Source organism: Tenrec ecaudatus, chromosome 5 (genome assembly GCF_050624435.1).
Source record: "Tenrec ecaudatus isolate mTenEca1 chromosome 5, mTenEca1.hap1, whole genome shotgun sequence".
Taxonomy (NCBI): Eukaryota; Metazoa; Chordata; class Mammalia; order Afrosoricida; family Tenrecidae; genus Tenrec; species Tenrec ecaudatus.
Window position 1 is genome coordinate 150,361,658 of NC_134534.1, and position 17,994 is coordinate 150,379,651.

Below are 17,994 nucleotides of genomic sequence, written 5' to 3' on the forward strand. Positions count from 1 at the left end.
CTCCCTTCAATTTCTCCGACCTGACACTATTTGCCAGGACTGCTGTGGATTGGCTTGTGCACCTCAACCCCTGTTTGGCTATAGGGCCTTCTTTTGAAGCTGTTATTACCTAACTTAATGAGATCATAACAGAGTAGGGTAGGTCCTAATGTTGTTTGAGTGGTGTCTACCCTTATAAAAAGGAGACAGAGTTCCCACAGGAAGCGATGCTATGTGAAGATCGATGCATCTACACGCCATGGAAAGCCAACAAGTGCGTAGGGCTACCAGAATCTAAAGAGACAAGGAAGGGCCTGCCCCTGGAGTTGACAGAGAGCCTGGCTCTGTCATTGCCCTGGATTCCAGCTTCTAGTCTCCATAACTGTCAGACAATATATTCCCAGTCTTTATAGCCATCCACCTTGTAGAACTTTGTTATAGTAACCCCAGGAAACGAAGACAACTATTGATCTTCTGATCAGAGCTACCCCAAGTTGGAAGAAAGAAAGAAAAAATAGAACAGAAATGGGTGAAAGGATGATTCTTGAATGTAGTCATGGGAAGGAATTCAACTCCTAAAGTAGATTCATGATTGTCACTGATTTCTAGCTCATTCTAATAGGTATATTAGGATAATATATATTATCAATCAATTATATATATAGCAGACACACACACGCGTGCGCGCAGCCTTACCCGATGCAGACTCCACCATGGCCTTCATTTTCAGAGTGAGGAGCTCTGTCAGCAAGTGGATGGACTGCCGCTGAAACTTGTGCAGTGTCTCCTGACCGGTGTTTGCTGTACGCGTCTGCGTAGGAATGGGGAAGGGACGCTTGCTTGCACTAGTGGATGTTTGCAGGGACGGTGGTGGTGGTGGTGCTACTAGTGGTGTTGATTTCTTCTGAGTGGGATTCTGCATGGGGACCAATTCTACAAGTGTAGGAGGTGGTCCCAGATTGATCTCCAAGCCTAAGATATTGGATGGGGTAGGCACCATTGGGTCAGTGATGAGCTCCTCCCACGTGAATTCAAAAATGTTCCTGATGCCCTTGGGTACATGGATGCCTGAGTTCCTGCAGATGATGAGGAGTCTGGAGACGTGGGCCAGCAACTTGGGGGCCATGGCAGAGTATTGTTGGTACAATTCTTGGTTGCTTTTCCCCTCATTCATGTTGTTAGAGACTGCATCCTGCTAGATAATTCCGTCCATCTCAGACAAGAGGAACCACCAGCTATAAACAGTCAGAGCAGTCTGTGAGGTGAATGAGAGCACAGGCCCCTCCCTAAGGTAAAGCCTTGGAGACAGGTAGGAGGGAAGTGCTGAAATGGCCTTCACAGGTCATTGAGGCTGTGGTCCCACTCCAGCTGGATGCTTCTCTCTGGTAGCCCCAGGCAGAGCAGTGGGTGACTTTGGGACGTGCTAGGCGATGACTATACAGTGTGATCTCAGGAAAGCTTCCAGTGGCGCCATACCCTGGTGGCTGGAGGGAGAGGAGGGCTTGGGGGGGGGGGGGAGGAGGGAGGGAGGGAGGTTCCACTGCACCTTGTGTAGTTCAAGGGCTGAGGATGGGAGATCTGCTTGTCGTCTATCAGTGAAAATCCTGAAAAGACAAAAGCATGTTTTATTGACTTTGGAGAAAGGTGATGCTGAAAGTCCTGCGTGTGATGCAAAAGCAGACGTAGACCATTATTCAACAGGTGTGCCAAACGGGCGGCAACTAGGAAAGAATAAATAGACAATCTCTTTCTTAATTCAATGACTAATATAGTTTACCATATGGCGTCAAATTTTAGATGTCCTTGACTTTAAGCTGCACAATCTTACAAAACAGACAGAATGAAGGTAAGATGCCATTGCCTGCAAAACACATCACAATTTCAACGAGGGTAAGATGTGAAACAGACAAATGATAAAATTGATGAACTATCATCAACGCTTTCCCACCTTACGCAGAATTACGGAAAGGCGCTAAGAATTACCTCTTGATCTTGTGCTACACAAAATGAGAGCTTTTATACCCCTTTTAATTTCGAAGGGGTGTTATGAGAACATGAGCGTCTGTCAGAGAGGTACAAGAACCTGGAACACATAAGCCTGATCCAAGGGATGCTTATGAGCAAGGGGTCCAGCCCCTCCTCCAATGGCCTTTGTCAGTAGGTCCCTGCAGGGCCCCCATAGTTCCCTGTTGTTTCACTACAACAACCCTGCCTTGGCAACCATCATACCTGGTGCCAACATAGGACAACTGCTGATCCGGGACTTCGGACAATAATCATCAATTACTGCAAGCCCTCTTTGCCTCCCCTTCCTTCCTGACAACCCCTCCTCACTGAGTTTATAGATGTCTCCTCCAGCCAGACAAGTAGTTTCCACTTTTCAAAGCTTGACTTGTTACTGGAACAGCTTCTAGTCTGCCTGACATGCCATTATGACCCACCTTCTGTTTTACAAAGCAGGCTCAGGGGCATGGTTGTGTGTGAGAACGCTGTGAGAAGAAGGGCACGGTTTTTCCTTCTTTCCTGAGGAGCTCTACTGGTGTACTGGGTTACGAATTGGGCTGTATGTTGGTCCTGGTTGACTAAAGAAACAAACCAGAGACACTCATATATGTGTGAGAGAGAGCTTTCTATCAGAGAGCAGTTGAATATTGAGAAAGCATCCCAGCCCAGTCCAGATCAAGTCCATAAGTCTGATATTAGTCCATACATCCAATACTAGTCGTCTATAAATTCCTTTCAGACTCACACAGCACATACAATGATGCCGAATGCAGGAAGATCATAGGTCAGTGGATGAAAAGTCTTGTGGATCCAGTGGCGGTGGAAGACTCTTGGTGCTGGCATGAAGCTCCATGTGTCTCCTCCAGCTTCAGGGCTCTGGCTGCCATCAGTGTGGCTCCATGTAGCTTGTCAACAGAAAGGTGAAGCAGAGGGTGTGTGTCCCACCTCCCCGGAGAAAGAGAGGAAGCTCCCAGAATCCTCATGAGAAGGCCATACTCACAAAGAGACATCATCAGGCTGTGACCTGATTGACAAACTAGACTCCGTCCTTTCACTCTTAATATCCTCAAGTTGACAAGAAACTATGTAACTACCACGGGCTGCTAATTGCAAGGTCGCAGGTTTGAATTCACTATTTCTTCTGAGTGAGGGAGGCAAGGTGGTCTGCTTCTGTGAAGATTTGCAGCTTCATAAATCCACCGTTCTACTTCTATGCGTTGGAGCTGACAGGGCAGTGAGTTTGAGATTACTGACAAGGAGTCAGGCTTAGACATAGAGTCATCTGTCTACAGACTCCTGGTGCAGAGACTCTTCCAGACATGGCATTACTCATGGCATTACTTCATCGCTTTCCCGTTGCCTCTGTTCATCTATGAGCTATACAATTTCCAGCTAACAAAAGTTGCATAGAACAAGCCCCCCGAAAACCCTTCTGGTGTGCAGATAAAGCAACTTCTTAAGCCTATTTGCTGACTCTCTGACATTTCAATTATGCAGCTATGGAGGCTCCAGAAAATAGATCCGTGTTGTCAATGATAAGTTATAGAACAAAGAAACTACTCAGAATGTCTGTGAGCTGGACAACCAGCCAGAGGCATATGACCCTCACCATAGGGCAGGTTTTGTTTTGTTTTAAGCCAGGTCCCCGATGAAGAGAATACAACTACTACACTCTTGGAAATGTGGACTACTTTGAGCAATTTCTCCCCACTCCCACCAATTCTATTCTTTTGAGATTAATTTTGAAGCTGTGTCTTAAGAACAGATATAAGCTCATTCAAAAAATAGTTTTATTGAGATCAAGCTACTTTTCACATGGTATACAAATAACCCTTTTTTAATAAATATAACAACGGTTTTTTGTATGTTCGCAGTCATGCAACCAACACCACTGTTTAACTTTGGGCATTTTCATCTCTCTCAAAAGAAACTCCATAACCATTCGCCATCACTAGTTCCCTCTGCCCAGCAACAGCTAACCTACCTCTTGACTCTATAGATTTGCCTGCGTTGGACATTTCATATAAATGGAACCCAACAATATGTGATCCTGTGTTTGGCTGCTTTCACTCAACATTACGTTTCTGAGGCTCCTCCCTGCCACAGCATGGATCAGTACTTTGTTTCTTTTAGTGCTGTGTGGCTGTATATTCCACGGTGTGGCTACATCACATTTTGTTTATGTATTCATCAGTTTATGACCGTTTGAAATGATGAATAATGATGCTATTCCTGTATGTGTTCATGAGGACATATGTTTTCCTTGTCATAGAAATAGATCTAACGGTGGAATCTGCTGGCTCTTTTAACCTACTGAGGAGCTGTCAGGTGTGACTGTGTCATTTACATTCCCTTCAGTGCGCTGATGTCTCCATAGTCTCATCAACATTTGTGATTATGCCTTTTTTTCTTCTAGCCATCCTAGTGGATAGGAAGTAGTATTTGTAGTTTTGATTTGCATTTCCCTAATGACTAAGGAATGAGTGTGTTGGCAGAGTGAGTTAAGAGATGGACCACTCCAGTCTGACCCCCACACCAGGGATAAACACAAAGGGGGTGCAACAGAGCACCATGGAAGCAAAGCAACAAAGCTTCAAGGAACTCCGAAAATAGCCTTCAGATTCAGAGGGCAGGGCTTGGCACCTCATAAGACTCAATCAGAAAATATACATAAGGGTCAGCAGACAGACCTGGAACTATTTATAGGCTTCTTTCTTTCTTTCTTCTTCTTCTTCCATTTTTTTCATGTCTATCTATATAAGATAAGCAAGATAAACAATCTTGAGGAGAAAACAATGGGACCAATGGTTCTGGGGGGACAGGGGAGAAGGGGATGTGGGGGAAAGGAAGGGGGTATCCAACAAAACCAGGAACAAGGGAACAAGAGATAAAAAATTGATGGCTATGAGGGTGTAGAATGCCTGGTGGAGTTTGAGCAAGTTCACTGTAGCTGAGAGGAATTACTGAGAATTGAATGAAGGTCAAGCATGATAGTGGGAAAGAAGGAAAGAAGTAGGAAGCAAAAGGCATTTATAGAGAACTAAATACAGGCATGTATATATATATGTATTAATACATAATTATAGGGATTTAGATCTATCTACATAAATTTACATGTTAAGTATTAAGGTGGCAGACAGACATTGGGTCTCTACTCCAGTCCTCCCTCAATGCAAGAACACTTTGTTCTACTATCCTGACACTGTGTGGTGCTCACTCTTCCGACACAAATGCTGAAGTCAAAATGGGTGCATAAGCAAATGTGGTGAAGAAAGCTGATGGAGCCAAGCTATTAGAAGATATAACATCTGGGGTCTTAAAAGATTGGAGTTAAACAAGCAGCCATCTAGCAGGGAAGCAACAAAACCCTCAAAGAAGAAGCAACCAAGTTGTGCGATCATGAGGTGTCAACCAGATCTGGTATTAGGCATCAGAAGACCCAAAACAAACACTCATGTTGGTATGAATGGGGGCGGGGGGCGGGGAGCGCAGAATGGAGACCCAAAGCCCATCTGTAGACAAGTGGATAGCCCCTCACAGAAGGGTCATAAGGAAGGGATGAGCCAGTAAGGGTATAGCACCCACAAAAATACAACATTCCTCTAGTTATTTAATGCTTCCTTCCCCACCCCCTCTATCATGGCCCAGTTCTAACTTGCAAACTCAGCTAGAGCGGAGCATGTACACTGGCTGGCACAGATTAAAAACTCTCAACACATGGAATCCAGGACAGATAAACCCCTCAGGAATAATAATGGCCGTAGCGATAGCATGAGGGTAGGGGGAAGGTGTGGGGAGAAGGGGGAGACAGGGGAAACCAATCACGATGATCGATTTATAACCACCACCACCCTTGCCAGGGAACAAACAACAGACGTGGGTGAGGGGAAACAGCAGATGTGAAGAATATGAAAACAATAGTAATTTATAATTTATCAAGGGATCACGAAGGTGAGAGGGTGGGGGAGGAGGGGGAAAAGAGGAGCTGATGTGAAGGGCTCAAGTAGAAAGAAAATGTTTTGAAAATTATGATGGCAACCAATGTACAAATATGCTCGATACAATCGATGTAAGGATTGTTCTCAGAGCTGTAAGAGCCCCCAGTAAAATGATTTAGAGAGAGAGAGACTACTGACCACGAGGTCAGCAGTTCAAAAACACCAGCCACTCCTTGAGAGGAAAGATGAGGCTCTCTACTCCCGTGGAGATGCACAGTCTGCAACTCAGAGGCGCTGCTCTCCTCTGTCTGCAGGGTTGTCGATTAGTCCGTATTGACGCTATGGCAGTGAGTTCGGGTGGTTTGGGGTGATGATGTTCTGCATCTTTTCGTGTGCTTAGCCTCTGGACCATTTGTTCAGCTTCTTTAGTGGAGCTTTTCTTTCAGATTCGAATACTGTTTTTGAAGAACTTAAATGCACAGACCATCTGCCTAATTTATTAGGACATAGGAAGGTTAGTTGAAAAGTATGTTAAGAGTTCCAGTTTGCACATGCACACGTTCATTCTGCGCAAAATGGATTCACAGTGACTGCAGCACATCCTCTCTATAGACACCTGTCTGAGGCTTGGTAGCGCGCCTTCCAAAGACAGGTTCAACCAAAACGGTGGCTTCCAAGGGGATCTGCTGGACACGTTAAACGCAACACAGAGTGGTCAGCTCCGAAGATTCTGGTGACTTTTTGTGATCCCAAAGTGGTCATGTTGGTATATTTTCTCAAAGGGTGCAGGATCATCATGGGCATTTAATATGAAAAGTTTTAAGAAAATTGACAACTGCGTGGATGAAGCAAAGCCCAGGTACGTGTGTCAAGGCATCCCCGCCCATCACAACATTACACCTGCTCATTCTTCAAGAGTGGTAAGGGCTGTCCTAGGCCAACTGCATTGTCAAGCTTACCCACCCACTGCACAGCCCAAATCTCGCCCCTTCACACTCTGTCCCTCGACATTCAAAGAACATTTCAAAGGAGCACAGTCTGAGTCCCGTGAGTGTGCCCAACCTGTCATTTGTGAAACGTGCATGATTCTTCAAGGAACGGTTTTGGAGATGGAAACACCACCCTCAGAGGTGCATAGGCCTCGATAGAGGAGATGTTGAGAAATAACAGCTTCACATTTTGATATTTTTGTTTAGTAAAGGTCTATATGATTTTGTCACAAAGAACCCCATCACTCTGGCCTGCTTCATCAACTTTAGGAATAGATTTGCAGCAAAAGTAAACACATATAAAAATATGCTCTGTGAGATCTACACATGTCCATGAGTATACTTCCACTCTCCCTCCCACATCCACTCAGTCGCTTGCCTGTCCACGTAGATCACCATTATCACAGGATAGTGTATATAACAGTGTTTGCCTCTGGTACTGGTCAAGAATATGGAAAGTACCATGGGCTGCCAAAACAGACAGACAAACCGGCCTTGGAAGAAGTACAACCAGAATGCTCCTCAGAGGCAAGGATGATGAGACTGTCTGGCTTTGGACATGTTGTCAGGAGAAACCCGTCCTGGAGAAGGACATCGTGCTTGGTGAGGTAGAGGGGCAGCGAAAAAGAGGGAGGCCTTCGACGAGATGGGTGGACACAGTGGCTGCAACCATGGGCTCAAACACAACAACTGTGGAAATGGTGCAGGACCGGTGATGCGTCCTTCTGTTCAAAGAGTTGCTACGAGTTGGAACGGACTCAAGGACACCTAACAACAACAACAACAACTTGTGTGGTCTGCAAGTCTTGCACTCCTCCCAATATGTTCCCTTGCCTCCATCATGTCTGCTGCTTCCTTCTTTTTCTCCACTGCCTTCCTTTCATCCATCAGCACATGCCTATGCTCTAGCCCAAAAGAGGCTCTTCCATGGACGCCCACCTCTGGAAATTATCAGAGAATAGTTAGTTATTTTAATGTTGTGGTAGTTACATAATATGGCATCAACTTGAGACTATGAAGAGTGAAGGGGTGGCGTGTAGACTGTCAACCAGGTCACAGCTTGATGACCTCATTTGGAGGCACTACAAAAATAAATAGCTCACTGGAGGTCAGATACACTCTCTGCTTCATCTTCCTGATGATAAAACACATGGAGCTAAGCCGATGGAACCTGATCCCTGGAGCTGGAGGAGCCACATCCATGCCAATGCTGAGATGCTTCCACCACCACTGGATCCACAAGACTTTCCTGCATTCGGCATCATTGCATGGCTGTGTGAGTCTGAAAAGGAATTTACAGACTCGTATCAGACATATGGACTAATATCGGACTAATGGACTTGATCTGGACTGGGCTGGGATGTTTTCTCAATATACACTTGCTCTTTGATATAAAACTCTCTCTTACACACGTCTGAGTGTCTGAATTTGTTTCTGAAGTCCACATAGCTTAACACAAGTGTGAAACCCTTCTCTTAACTTTTTACAACAGTAGTCTCATACAATAATTGTCCTTTCGAGGTTGACTAATTTTATTCAGGATAGTGTCCTCTGGGTTGACACACCTGCTGAAGTGTTCTTTTTAATTTTGCATAGTATTCCCTTGTTTGTCATTGTTTGTACGTGCCACAGTTTGCGTATCCAGTCTTCTAGTGAACATCGTGTTTGCTATTATGAATCGTGCTGCAATCAACATGAATGTGCACATGTGCCAGCTCTTATTTCTCTAGTCTACACACCAAGTAAAGGGATTGCTGGGTTATAGGGTCTTACAATCTCCAACTTTCTAAGCAAGTACCATTTTACAATCTCACCAGCAGTGTGTGGGAGTTCCAGCTATCCACAGCCTCAGTGAGAATTGTTTTCTGTTGTTTTGAAATTTGCTCTTAAGGATAACTGGGAACACAGTGAGGAAAACATTGGGATGCTAACTGCAAAATTGGTAGTTCAAACCCATCCAGTGCGACAGGAGAAAGATGAGGCTGCCTGCCCCCACACAGATCACCATCTTGAATACCCTATAGAGCAGTACTACTCTGGCCTTCAAGGTCGCTGAGTAGGAATTGACCTGATGGCAGTGGGTTTGGATGATGAAAGCTATTGTTTTGATTTGATTTACAACTCTCAGATGTCTAATTTTCAAGAACATTTATCCATATGTTTGTTGGCTGTCTGATGCCTTCTTTGGTGAAATGTTTGTCCTTGTTCTCTGCCCATTTGTTGTTGTTGAAGGTTAATCAATAATTTGCTGAGGCCTGCCCTCCCAGGCTCCAGGTCACTTTTGCCGGGTGTAGATCTTGTGTGCCAGCCCCAAGAAGGTGGAGGGCGGCAGTGGCGTGGCGCACTGCTCGATGAAGCTCACGAGGCTGCAGAAGCTGGCTGCCTTATACGATTGGATCACGGCCAGCAGCTCCATCTCTTCGTCCAGGGCCTTCACCTGTGCCACCTTCTCTGCTTTCTTCTGCCTGTCATTCTCCTGCAGCACCGGGTGCTGCTCCAAAGAGGCGCGCTGTAGGCACTGAACTACCAGCCAGCTGCTTTTGTTGCCTTGGATGTCAGTGCCAACCTTGCCCCTCACACTGAGGTCACCAAAGAGGTCCAGGTAATCATCCTGGATCTGAAAGAACACGCCCATCTCCAGAAGGATCTGCTTGGCATTGGCATGCTCCTTCTCCCCGTCAGTGCCCGCCATGTACATGGCAGCAGTGACTGGGTGGTAAAAGCAGTAGAATGAGGTCTTGTACTTGACAATGGATTTGTACCTCTTTAGGGTAAACCTGCTGAGATATCCGCATTGCCCTGGGGGCAGTGATGAGGTCCAGGGCCTGTCCCATCTCAGCCTGATAGGAAGGAACCCTCCAGGGAGAGCTCGAGCAGGCTCAGGTAGCAGGTCTGCCCCCGGGCAGTGGAGCTTCAGCAGGCGGTAAACACAGGATGCCAGCAGCCTGGCCTCATTGATGGCATCCAGACCTATGCCTGGCTTCTGGTACCAGCAGGGCTGCCCCGGCGGGTGAGGGATGAATCCATTCCGGCATCCTGTGTCAGAGGAAAGCTTGGAGCAACTCGACCCACCAGCCCAAAGTCCAGGCCCGCTGCAGATTGTCAGCCTCCTGCTTCCCGGGCTCCCCCAGCGCCTGGAACACAGCCACCGCCGTCACACTCGGTTGTACTTGCCTCCGATGACGTTGTACTCCAGGACCCTCCTGAGCCAGGCAACAGCGTCTCCCGTCTCGGGACCCAGCTCATCCTCAGTCAGCACTTCGAGCACGTGGGAGAAGTGGGGGGTGAAATGCTGCTTTTCTTGGGCATGAGCGTCCGCTGTCTGGTCTCCGTTCATTTCGGGAGAGGAGCAGCATGCTCTATTCCAGGATGCTCGTTCTGCTTGGTCATTCTCTGCCCGTTTTAAAATTGGATCATTTGGCTTTTCCTTATTGAGGTCTTGAAGCTTTCTATAAATTCCAGAGATTAGCCTCTTGCTGGATAGGCCATTGCAAAAAAAAAAAAAAAGCTACCAGTTTCTGGGCCTTTTACTCTTTGGGTGAAATCTTCTGATGGACACAAATATCTAATTTCTAGAAAGTGCTAGTCATCTCACTTGTTTTCCATTGTTTATGTGATTCGGTCATGTTTGATAGTGTAATTATGCTACATAACGGGGCACTTAAGATCGTCCTTGTGTGTCTGTGTGCGATCTTCCTAGTTGGAGGTTTAGGGCTCTGTTCTATCCTGAATTCATTTGTGTACACGGGGTGAGATAGAGGTCCTGTTTCCTTTTTCTGAAATGAGTATATGGTTTTGTCAGCATGAGTCATTAAAAAGAGACTGCCTCTTCTCCATTTAACGCATTTTGCCTTCGTGTCAAAGATCAGCTGCCCATTGGTGTATATGTACCCCGAGCTCTCGATGTGTCAGTATCAATCCCGATGGCTGCCCAGTCCCAGCCTGTTTGGACGGCGGTGGCTGTGTAGTCGGTTTGGTTGTTGTCAGGCGCCACTGACGTGGTTCCAGCTCACAGGGACCCCGTCCAACAGAAGGAAACGTTGCCCCGCCCAGTGCCATCATCACCGCTGTTGCCGTCTGTGAGCCCCTTGCTGCAGCCACGGTGTCAATTGGTCTTGTAAGGGTTTTCCTCTTTTTTGCTGCCCTTCCATTTTACCAAGCGTGATGTCCTTCTCCGGGGACCGGTCTCTTTCTGGTAACATGTCCAGATAGTTGAGACGAAGTCTCAACATCCTTGTTTCCGAGGAGAATTCTAGCTGTGTTTCTTTCAAGACAGATTTGTTTGTTCTCTTGGCAGTTCGTGGTATTGTCAATATTCTCTGCCTGCATGGTAACGCAAATGCATTGGTTCTCCTTCAGTCTTCCTCAGCCAATATCCAACCTTCACAGGCAAATAAGGGAACTGAAAATACCAAGACGTGACTCAGGAGACCCTTTTCACCAAGATGGCGCCAAAGACAAGAAGGAAGCTCCTGCCCCTCCCAAGACGGAAGCCAAAGCAAAGGCTTTAAAAGCCAAGAAGGCCGTGTTGAAAGGCGTCCGCAGCCACACATACAAAAAGAGCCGCACGTCACCCACCTTCTGGCAGCCCAAGACCCTGAGACGGAGAAGGCAGCCCAAACACCCTCGTAAGAGCACCCCAGGAAAAATAAACTGGACCATCATGCCATCAAGTTCCCCTTGACCACAGAGTCTGCCATGAAGAACATCAAAGATAACAGCACACTTGTGTTCATTGCAGATGTCAAACACAACAAACACTAGATCAAACCATCTGTGAAGAAGCTCTATGACATTGACGTAGCCAAGGTCAACACCTTGATCAGGCCTGACGGGGAGAAGGAGGCGTATGTTCGACTGGCTCCTGACTATGACGCTTCAGATGCTGCCAACAAAATAGGAACCATCTAAACTGAGCCCAGCTGGCTAATGCTAAATATAAACTTTTTCAATATTATAAAAAAGAAAGGAAATACCATGACTTGAGTCACGTGCACCTTAGTTCTCAAAGTGACAGCCTTGCTCTTCGTTATTTTTCTGTACAATATTGCACAGAAAATTTACCCAATGCATGGTTTTATCTCTTGACTGTTGCTTGCATGGGCATTGATTTGGGATCGACGATGAAATCCTTGGAAACTAGAATATGTTCTCCATTTATTGCGGTGTTACCTATTGGTTCAGCTGTGAGGATTGTGGTTTTCTTTATATGGAATTATATTCAGTGAAGGCTGTAATCCTTGGTTTTCATCAGCAAGTGCCTCAAATTCTCCTCAATTTCAGCAGCCAGGTTGTGTCATCTGCATATATCACAGGTTGTTTATAAGGCTTCCTCCAAAATGAGACGTTGTACTTTATTCTCCATTGCCAGTACTTTCTTATCCAAAGTCTCTTTCTTTTATATATAAACCTAGTGGTTTGTTTTTGCAACCATTTAAAAAATGATGCCACAATCTGGATCGAGATTGCAATAGCTTTAACTGACTTTTGTTAGTACTTTTGTTAATATTATTGGCATTTTCACAATATTAAGGTTTCCTAGCGGTAAACATCCACTGCTTGTCTGTCAGTTTGCTATATTGTGGTAGCTTGCGTGTTGCTGCAAGGCTAGAAGGTAGGTCACTTGTATTTCAAACACTAGTAGGGTCACTCAATGTGGCAAGGTTTCAACAGAGCTTCCAGAATAAGAACAGACTGTGATGTAGGAAAAGGCTGTCTGCTTCTGAGGAATCGGTCGTGGAAAATCTGATGGACAGAATAGAAACACTGTGAGATACTGAAAACCTGATGAAAAGAAGAACCTTGTCAGAGACAGTACCAGAAGATGAACCCTTTAGTTGGTAGGCACTCAAAACACCACTGAGGAAGAGCGGTCGTCTCAGAATAGAGTTGACCATAATGAATTAGGAGTAAAGCCTTCAGGAGTAAATCCTTTGTGATCTTCATTTCCTGATGTGGGAATACCCAAAATGAAAAAAAAAAAAACTTAAAGTATCAATTAATAATTAGAAATTAGAATGTATGAAGTATGCATAAATCTAGAAAAATTGAAGGTTGAGAAAAAATGAAATGGAATGCCTAAAAATTGACATTCCAGGCATTAGTGAGCTGAAATAGACTGATATTGGCCAGTTTGAATCAGAGAATTGCATGGTTTTCTATGCTGGGAATGACATCAAGAGGAATAGCGTTGCATTCTTCATCAAAAAGGACATTTTTTTTAAAATTTAATTTTTAAACATTTTATTAGGGGCTCATACAACTCTTATCACAATCCATGCATATACATACATCAATTGTATAAAGCACATCCGTGCATTCTTTGCCCTAATCACTCTCAAAGCATTTGCTCTCCACTTAAGCCCTTTGCATCAGGTCCTCTTTTTTTCCCCTCCCTCCCCACTCCCCCTCCCTCATGAGCCCTTGATAATCCACAGATTGTTATTTTGTCATATCTTGCCCTATCCGGAGTCTCCCTTCCCCCTCTTCTCTGCCGTCCATCTCCCAGGGAGGAGGTCACATGTGGATCCTTTTAATCAGTTCCCCCTTTCCAACCCACTCACCCTCCACTCTCCCAGTCTCGCCCCTCACACCCCTGGTCCTGAAGGTATCGTCCACCCTGGATTCCATGTGCCTCCAGCTCCCATATGCACCAGTGTACAATCTCTGCCCTATCCAATCCTGCAAGGTAATATTCGGATCATGGTAGTTGGGGGGAGGACGCATCCAGGATCTGGGGGAAAGCTGTGCTCTTCATCGGTACTACATCGCACCCTGACTGACCCATCTCCTCTCTTAAACCCCTCTGTGAGGGGATCTCCAGTGGTCGACACTTGGGCCTCAGGTCTCCACTCTGCACTTCCCCCTTCATTCACTATGGTATATATATATATATATATGTGTGTGTACATATATATATATACACACACACATATATATATATATATTCTTTTTTTTTTTGCATGATGCCTTATACCTGGTCCCTTTGGCACCTCGTGATCGCACAGGTTGGTGTGCTTCTTCCATGTGGGCTTTAAGATTTTTCTTTGTGGGAAACACTGAAGGAAATATGATGGGAACTATATTCCCTAAAACAGAGGGAATCTAGAAAGCTGATAATCCACAGCAGGAAAGCTTCCACTTTTGTAAGTTAGAGGTAAAATCCAAGTATACTATCTTGCTTTAAATATCATTCCTACAGATTCTCCCCTAACAGCTATGCTGCCTTAAAGTGAGCACATGGTTGATTATATCTCCCTATAGAAGCAAACATCCTTTTGTTATCTACTCCCACCATGTCACCCAGCCCTCTCGTACCTTCCTCCCAATGCAGGTATTAGGTTTCCTCACCTGTGAGCTCAGAGACCTTAAGGTAGATACCACCCACCTTTGTGACACATGTAACTACTGAATATGCATGTCTTAAGGCTACCTATAAATGTCCCAAGATAGTAAAGTTTCTCTCTCACTTCTCCAAGTTCCATGCGGACAATCAAGAGGAGCTAAAGGGAGCATGCTACCATAAAATGTGGCTGACTCCTTTATTCCACTCTCTCTCCTATCTTTTCTATCCTCCATGACTTTACTATTATCTTTATATATTATCACTGTACATTGGTGCCTTCTGGCCCTTTGGTCGTTGAAGGCTGGTTTCCTCTGACAGATCTTGAAGTACAGTGGTGTCTGTGATAGGATTAAATACATCTCCATTCAAAGAAATCCAAGCAACACAACTATTACTCAAATTTATGCATCAACTACCAAAGCTGGTGATAAATTGAAGAATTCAAATCTTAAGCCTGAAATTGATTTCAATCAAGATGAAATGCTAATTATTGGTGGTTGAAATGCAAGAATTGGAAACAGAAAAAGAACAGTATTTGGAAAGTATGGCCTTGGGGATAGAAATGAAGCCATAGATCACATGATAGAATTTTGCAAGACCAATGATTTTCTTCATCACAAATACCATTTTTTCAATAACACAAATGGTGACTATGCACATAGATTTCTCCAGATGGCATAAACAGAAATCAAATCAACTACATCTGTGGGAAGAGATGATATAGCAGCTCAATATCAAAAAGTAAAACCAGACCTCAACCTGTGTGAGCACGAGGTGCTGAAGGGATCAGTTATCAGGCACCAAAGAACAAAAAATCATATCACTGTGCTCACCTCCCAGATATGATCGCTGAAGACAAATGGGTACATAAGCAAATGTGGTGAAGAAAGCTCATGATGCCCAGCTATCAAAAGATATAGCGTCTGGGATCTTAAAGGCTTGAAGGTACACAAGCAGCCATCTACCTCAGAAGCAACAAAGCCCACATGAAAGAAGCACATCAGCCGGTGTGATCACAAGGTGTCGAAGGGATCAAGTATCAGGCATCAAAGAACAATATCTTATCATTGTGAATAAGGGGAAATATGGAGTGGGGACCCAAATCCCATCTGTCGTTAACTGGACATCCCTTTACGGAAGGGTCACAGGGAGGAGATGAGCCAGTCAGGGTGCAGTGTAGCAACGATGAAACATACAACTTTCCTCTAGTTCCTTAATGCTTCCTCCTCACCCACTACCATGAACCCAATTCTACTTTACAAACCTTTCTAGACCAGAGGAAGTACACTGGTACAGATAGGAACTGGAAACACAGGGAATCCAGGGCGGATGATCTCTTCAGGACCAGTGGTGAGAGAGGTGATACCGGAAGGGTAGAGGGAGTGTGGGGTAGATAGGGGGACCCTATTACAGGGATCTACATATAACTTCCTCCCTGGGGTATGGACAACAGAGAAGTGGGTGAAGGGAGACATCAGACAGTGTAAGATATGACAAAATAATAATTTATAAATTATCAAGGATTCATGAGGGAGGGGGAGTGGGGAGGGAAGGGGAAAAATGAGGAGCTGATGCCAGGGGCTTACGTGGAGAGCAAATGTTTTGAGAATGATGAGGGTAACGAATGCACAAATGTGCTTTGTACAATTGATGTATGTATGGATTGTGATAAGAATTGTATGTGCCCCCAATAAAATGATTAAAAGTAAAAACAAACAGACCATGGGCTGACTGAAATAGCCCACCACTTGTTCGTATGTAAGTCCAGCTTAAAGCTGAAGAAAATTAAAGTCACCAAGAGCCAAAACACACCCTTGAGTCTGTCCCACCTGAATTTCAAGAACAGATTCGCTCCATTAAGCACTAATGACGGAAGACCTGATGCGCTGTGGGAGGACAACAAGAACATCCTCCATGAAGAAAGACCTAGTCAACATTCCACCATTTCAGGAGGTAGCATATGCTCAAGAACCAATGGTGCTGAAGGAAAAAGTTCAAGCTGCACTGAAAGCGGTAGCCAAAAAGAAGGCTCCAGGAACGGATGGAATCCCAATTGAAATGTTTCCACAAGCGGATGAAGCACTGGAAGCACTACTCGTCTATGCCAGGGCGTTTGAAGGACAGCTACTTGGTCAACTGACTGGGAGAGATCCATATTTGTCCCCACTTCAAAGAAAGATGACCCAACAGAATGCTCAAGTTACAGAACAATATCCTTGATATCACATGCAGTACAATTTTGCTGAAGGTCATGCAACAGTGGTTGCAGCAGTGCATTGACAGGGAGCTGCCGGAGGTTCAGCTGTGATTCAGAAGAGGATCTGGAACAAGGGATCTCATTGCTGATGTCAGATGGATCTTGGTTGAAAGCAGAGAACACCAGAATGATGCTTACTTGTGTTTTATTGACCACGCCAAGATATTCAACTCTTTCGCTCTTTCAATATGTTGTCTTTCTGAAATCTTAATATCAATCTTCTGGATTTCTAGCTGCAGTTTTTGTATTAGCTCCATTTTTTTCTTTTGTCAGTTTATGCTTGTTCTGATTTCCAGAATTCTTCTAACGTTTTGTCTGTATTTTCTTGGTTTTGCCTCCAGTTTTCTTGATCTTTCTTTCAAGTCATTGAAGGTACTTATATATCATTCCTCTGAAGTTCCAATGTTTGTATTTTTTGAGGGGGGCTCTGTATTTTAGTAATTTTTTTGGAGCCACTCTATCTTGTTTCTTCAGGTGAACTAAACTCGTCTGTGGTCTCTGAGACATTGTGGTGATATTATATTTGTGTTTAATTGGGGATTGAATGTGTATTGTGGTATGTGTTTAGGAACACACCACCTGTGTCCTGGTAGGTGTGATAGAGGATTGGAGTGTGCGCACACTTCTGTTTGTTGTTTATGTTGTGCATTTGAGGTAGCATTTGGCTGTGTTGATCTCTGACTATCACTGATTGGGTGATCCAGGAGTGGGTCCTGGCCCTCACCTTGTGGGAGGAGCTGCAGTAGTTACAGGTGTGGCTGGGATGCGGGGCACTGGTGCCCTTTTCCACTAGGTGGTAGAAGGAAGAAACAAAGAAAAAAAGTGTGTGTGTGTGTTTGGGGGTGGGGAACCCATTATAAAGAAAATAATAAAGGGAAGCATTTCCACAAAGAGAATAAGGGGGAAAGTATTAGAAGTATATAAAAGATCTCCATGCATGAGAATGGGCTCAATGGCAGCTGGTAATGAACAGGCAATGAAGTGTTGACCACAGCGCTGGTAGGCAATGGAGGCTTCAAATCACCTAACAAGGGTGGAGATCTTCCAATAACCTGAAGTTGTCCTGGCTTAAATTGATTGGGGTAGGGTAAAGTGGGAGATAGAGTTGGAGGGGCAGGCAGGCAGGGGAGAGATTCAGCATCTGAAGGTGGGGTTATCCTTCCAGCACTGGCATTGTGGGGTGGGAAAGGAGTTGTCAGGAATGGACAACTGCCCTTAGATATCTGCCAGAGGTGTGCTATCTCCATAGCACCCTTGTTTCTGCTTAAAACAACAATAAGACAATTCCATTCCTTGTCACACCTCGTTGGAAGGGGCACTGAGAAGGCAAGCCTGCCAGCCTACTGTTGCATGGGGAAGTATGGGCGCAGCTTCAGGAGCAGCTGGTGTGCTGACTGAGAAAGAATCAGAGGAGGGGACATTTGGGCAGAGATTTAAGAGATAAGGGTATTCCTAGTCCTTTTGCTGGTTCTGAATACTTTT

The 17,994-nt window shown here is 44.9% G+C and overlaps 1 protein-coding gene and 2 pseudogenes across 1 annotated transcript in view; 1 reads left to right on the forward strand and 2 right to left on the reverse strand.

Annotated features, from left to right (window-relative positions):
* C5H3orf20 (chromosome 5 C3orf20 homolog) overlaps window positions 1-1,153 on the reverse strand; it is a 104,941-nt gene extending 103,788 nt beyond the window's left edge. The window contains exon 1 of the mRNA XM_075550893.1: window positions 676-1,153. Within this exon, the coding sequence (XP_075407008.1) occupies window positions 676-1,153 (478 nt within the window). The remainder of the gene's footprint in view (window positions 1-675) is intronic.
* Window positions 1,154-9,185: 8,032 nt separating this feature from the next.
* LOC142448980 (farnesyl pyrophosphate synthase pseudogene) lies at window positions 9,186-10,277 on the reverse strand (annotated as a pseudogene).
* Window positions 10,278-11,074: 797 nt separating this feature from the next.
* On the forward strand, window positions 11,075-11,821 carry LOC142449285 (large ribosomal subunit protein uL23-like; annotated as a pseudogene).
* Window positions 11,822-17,994: the final 6,173 nt, after the last annotated feature.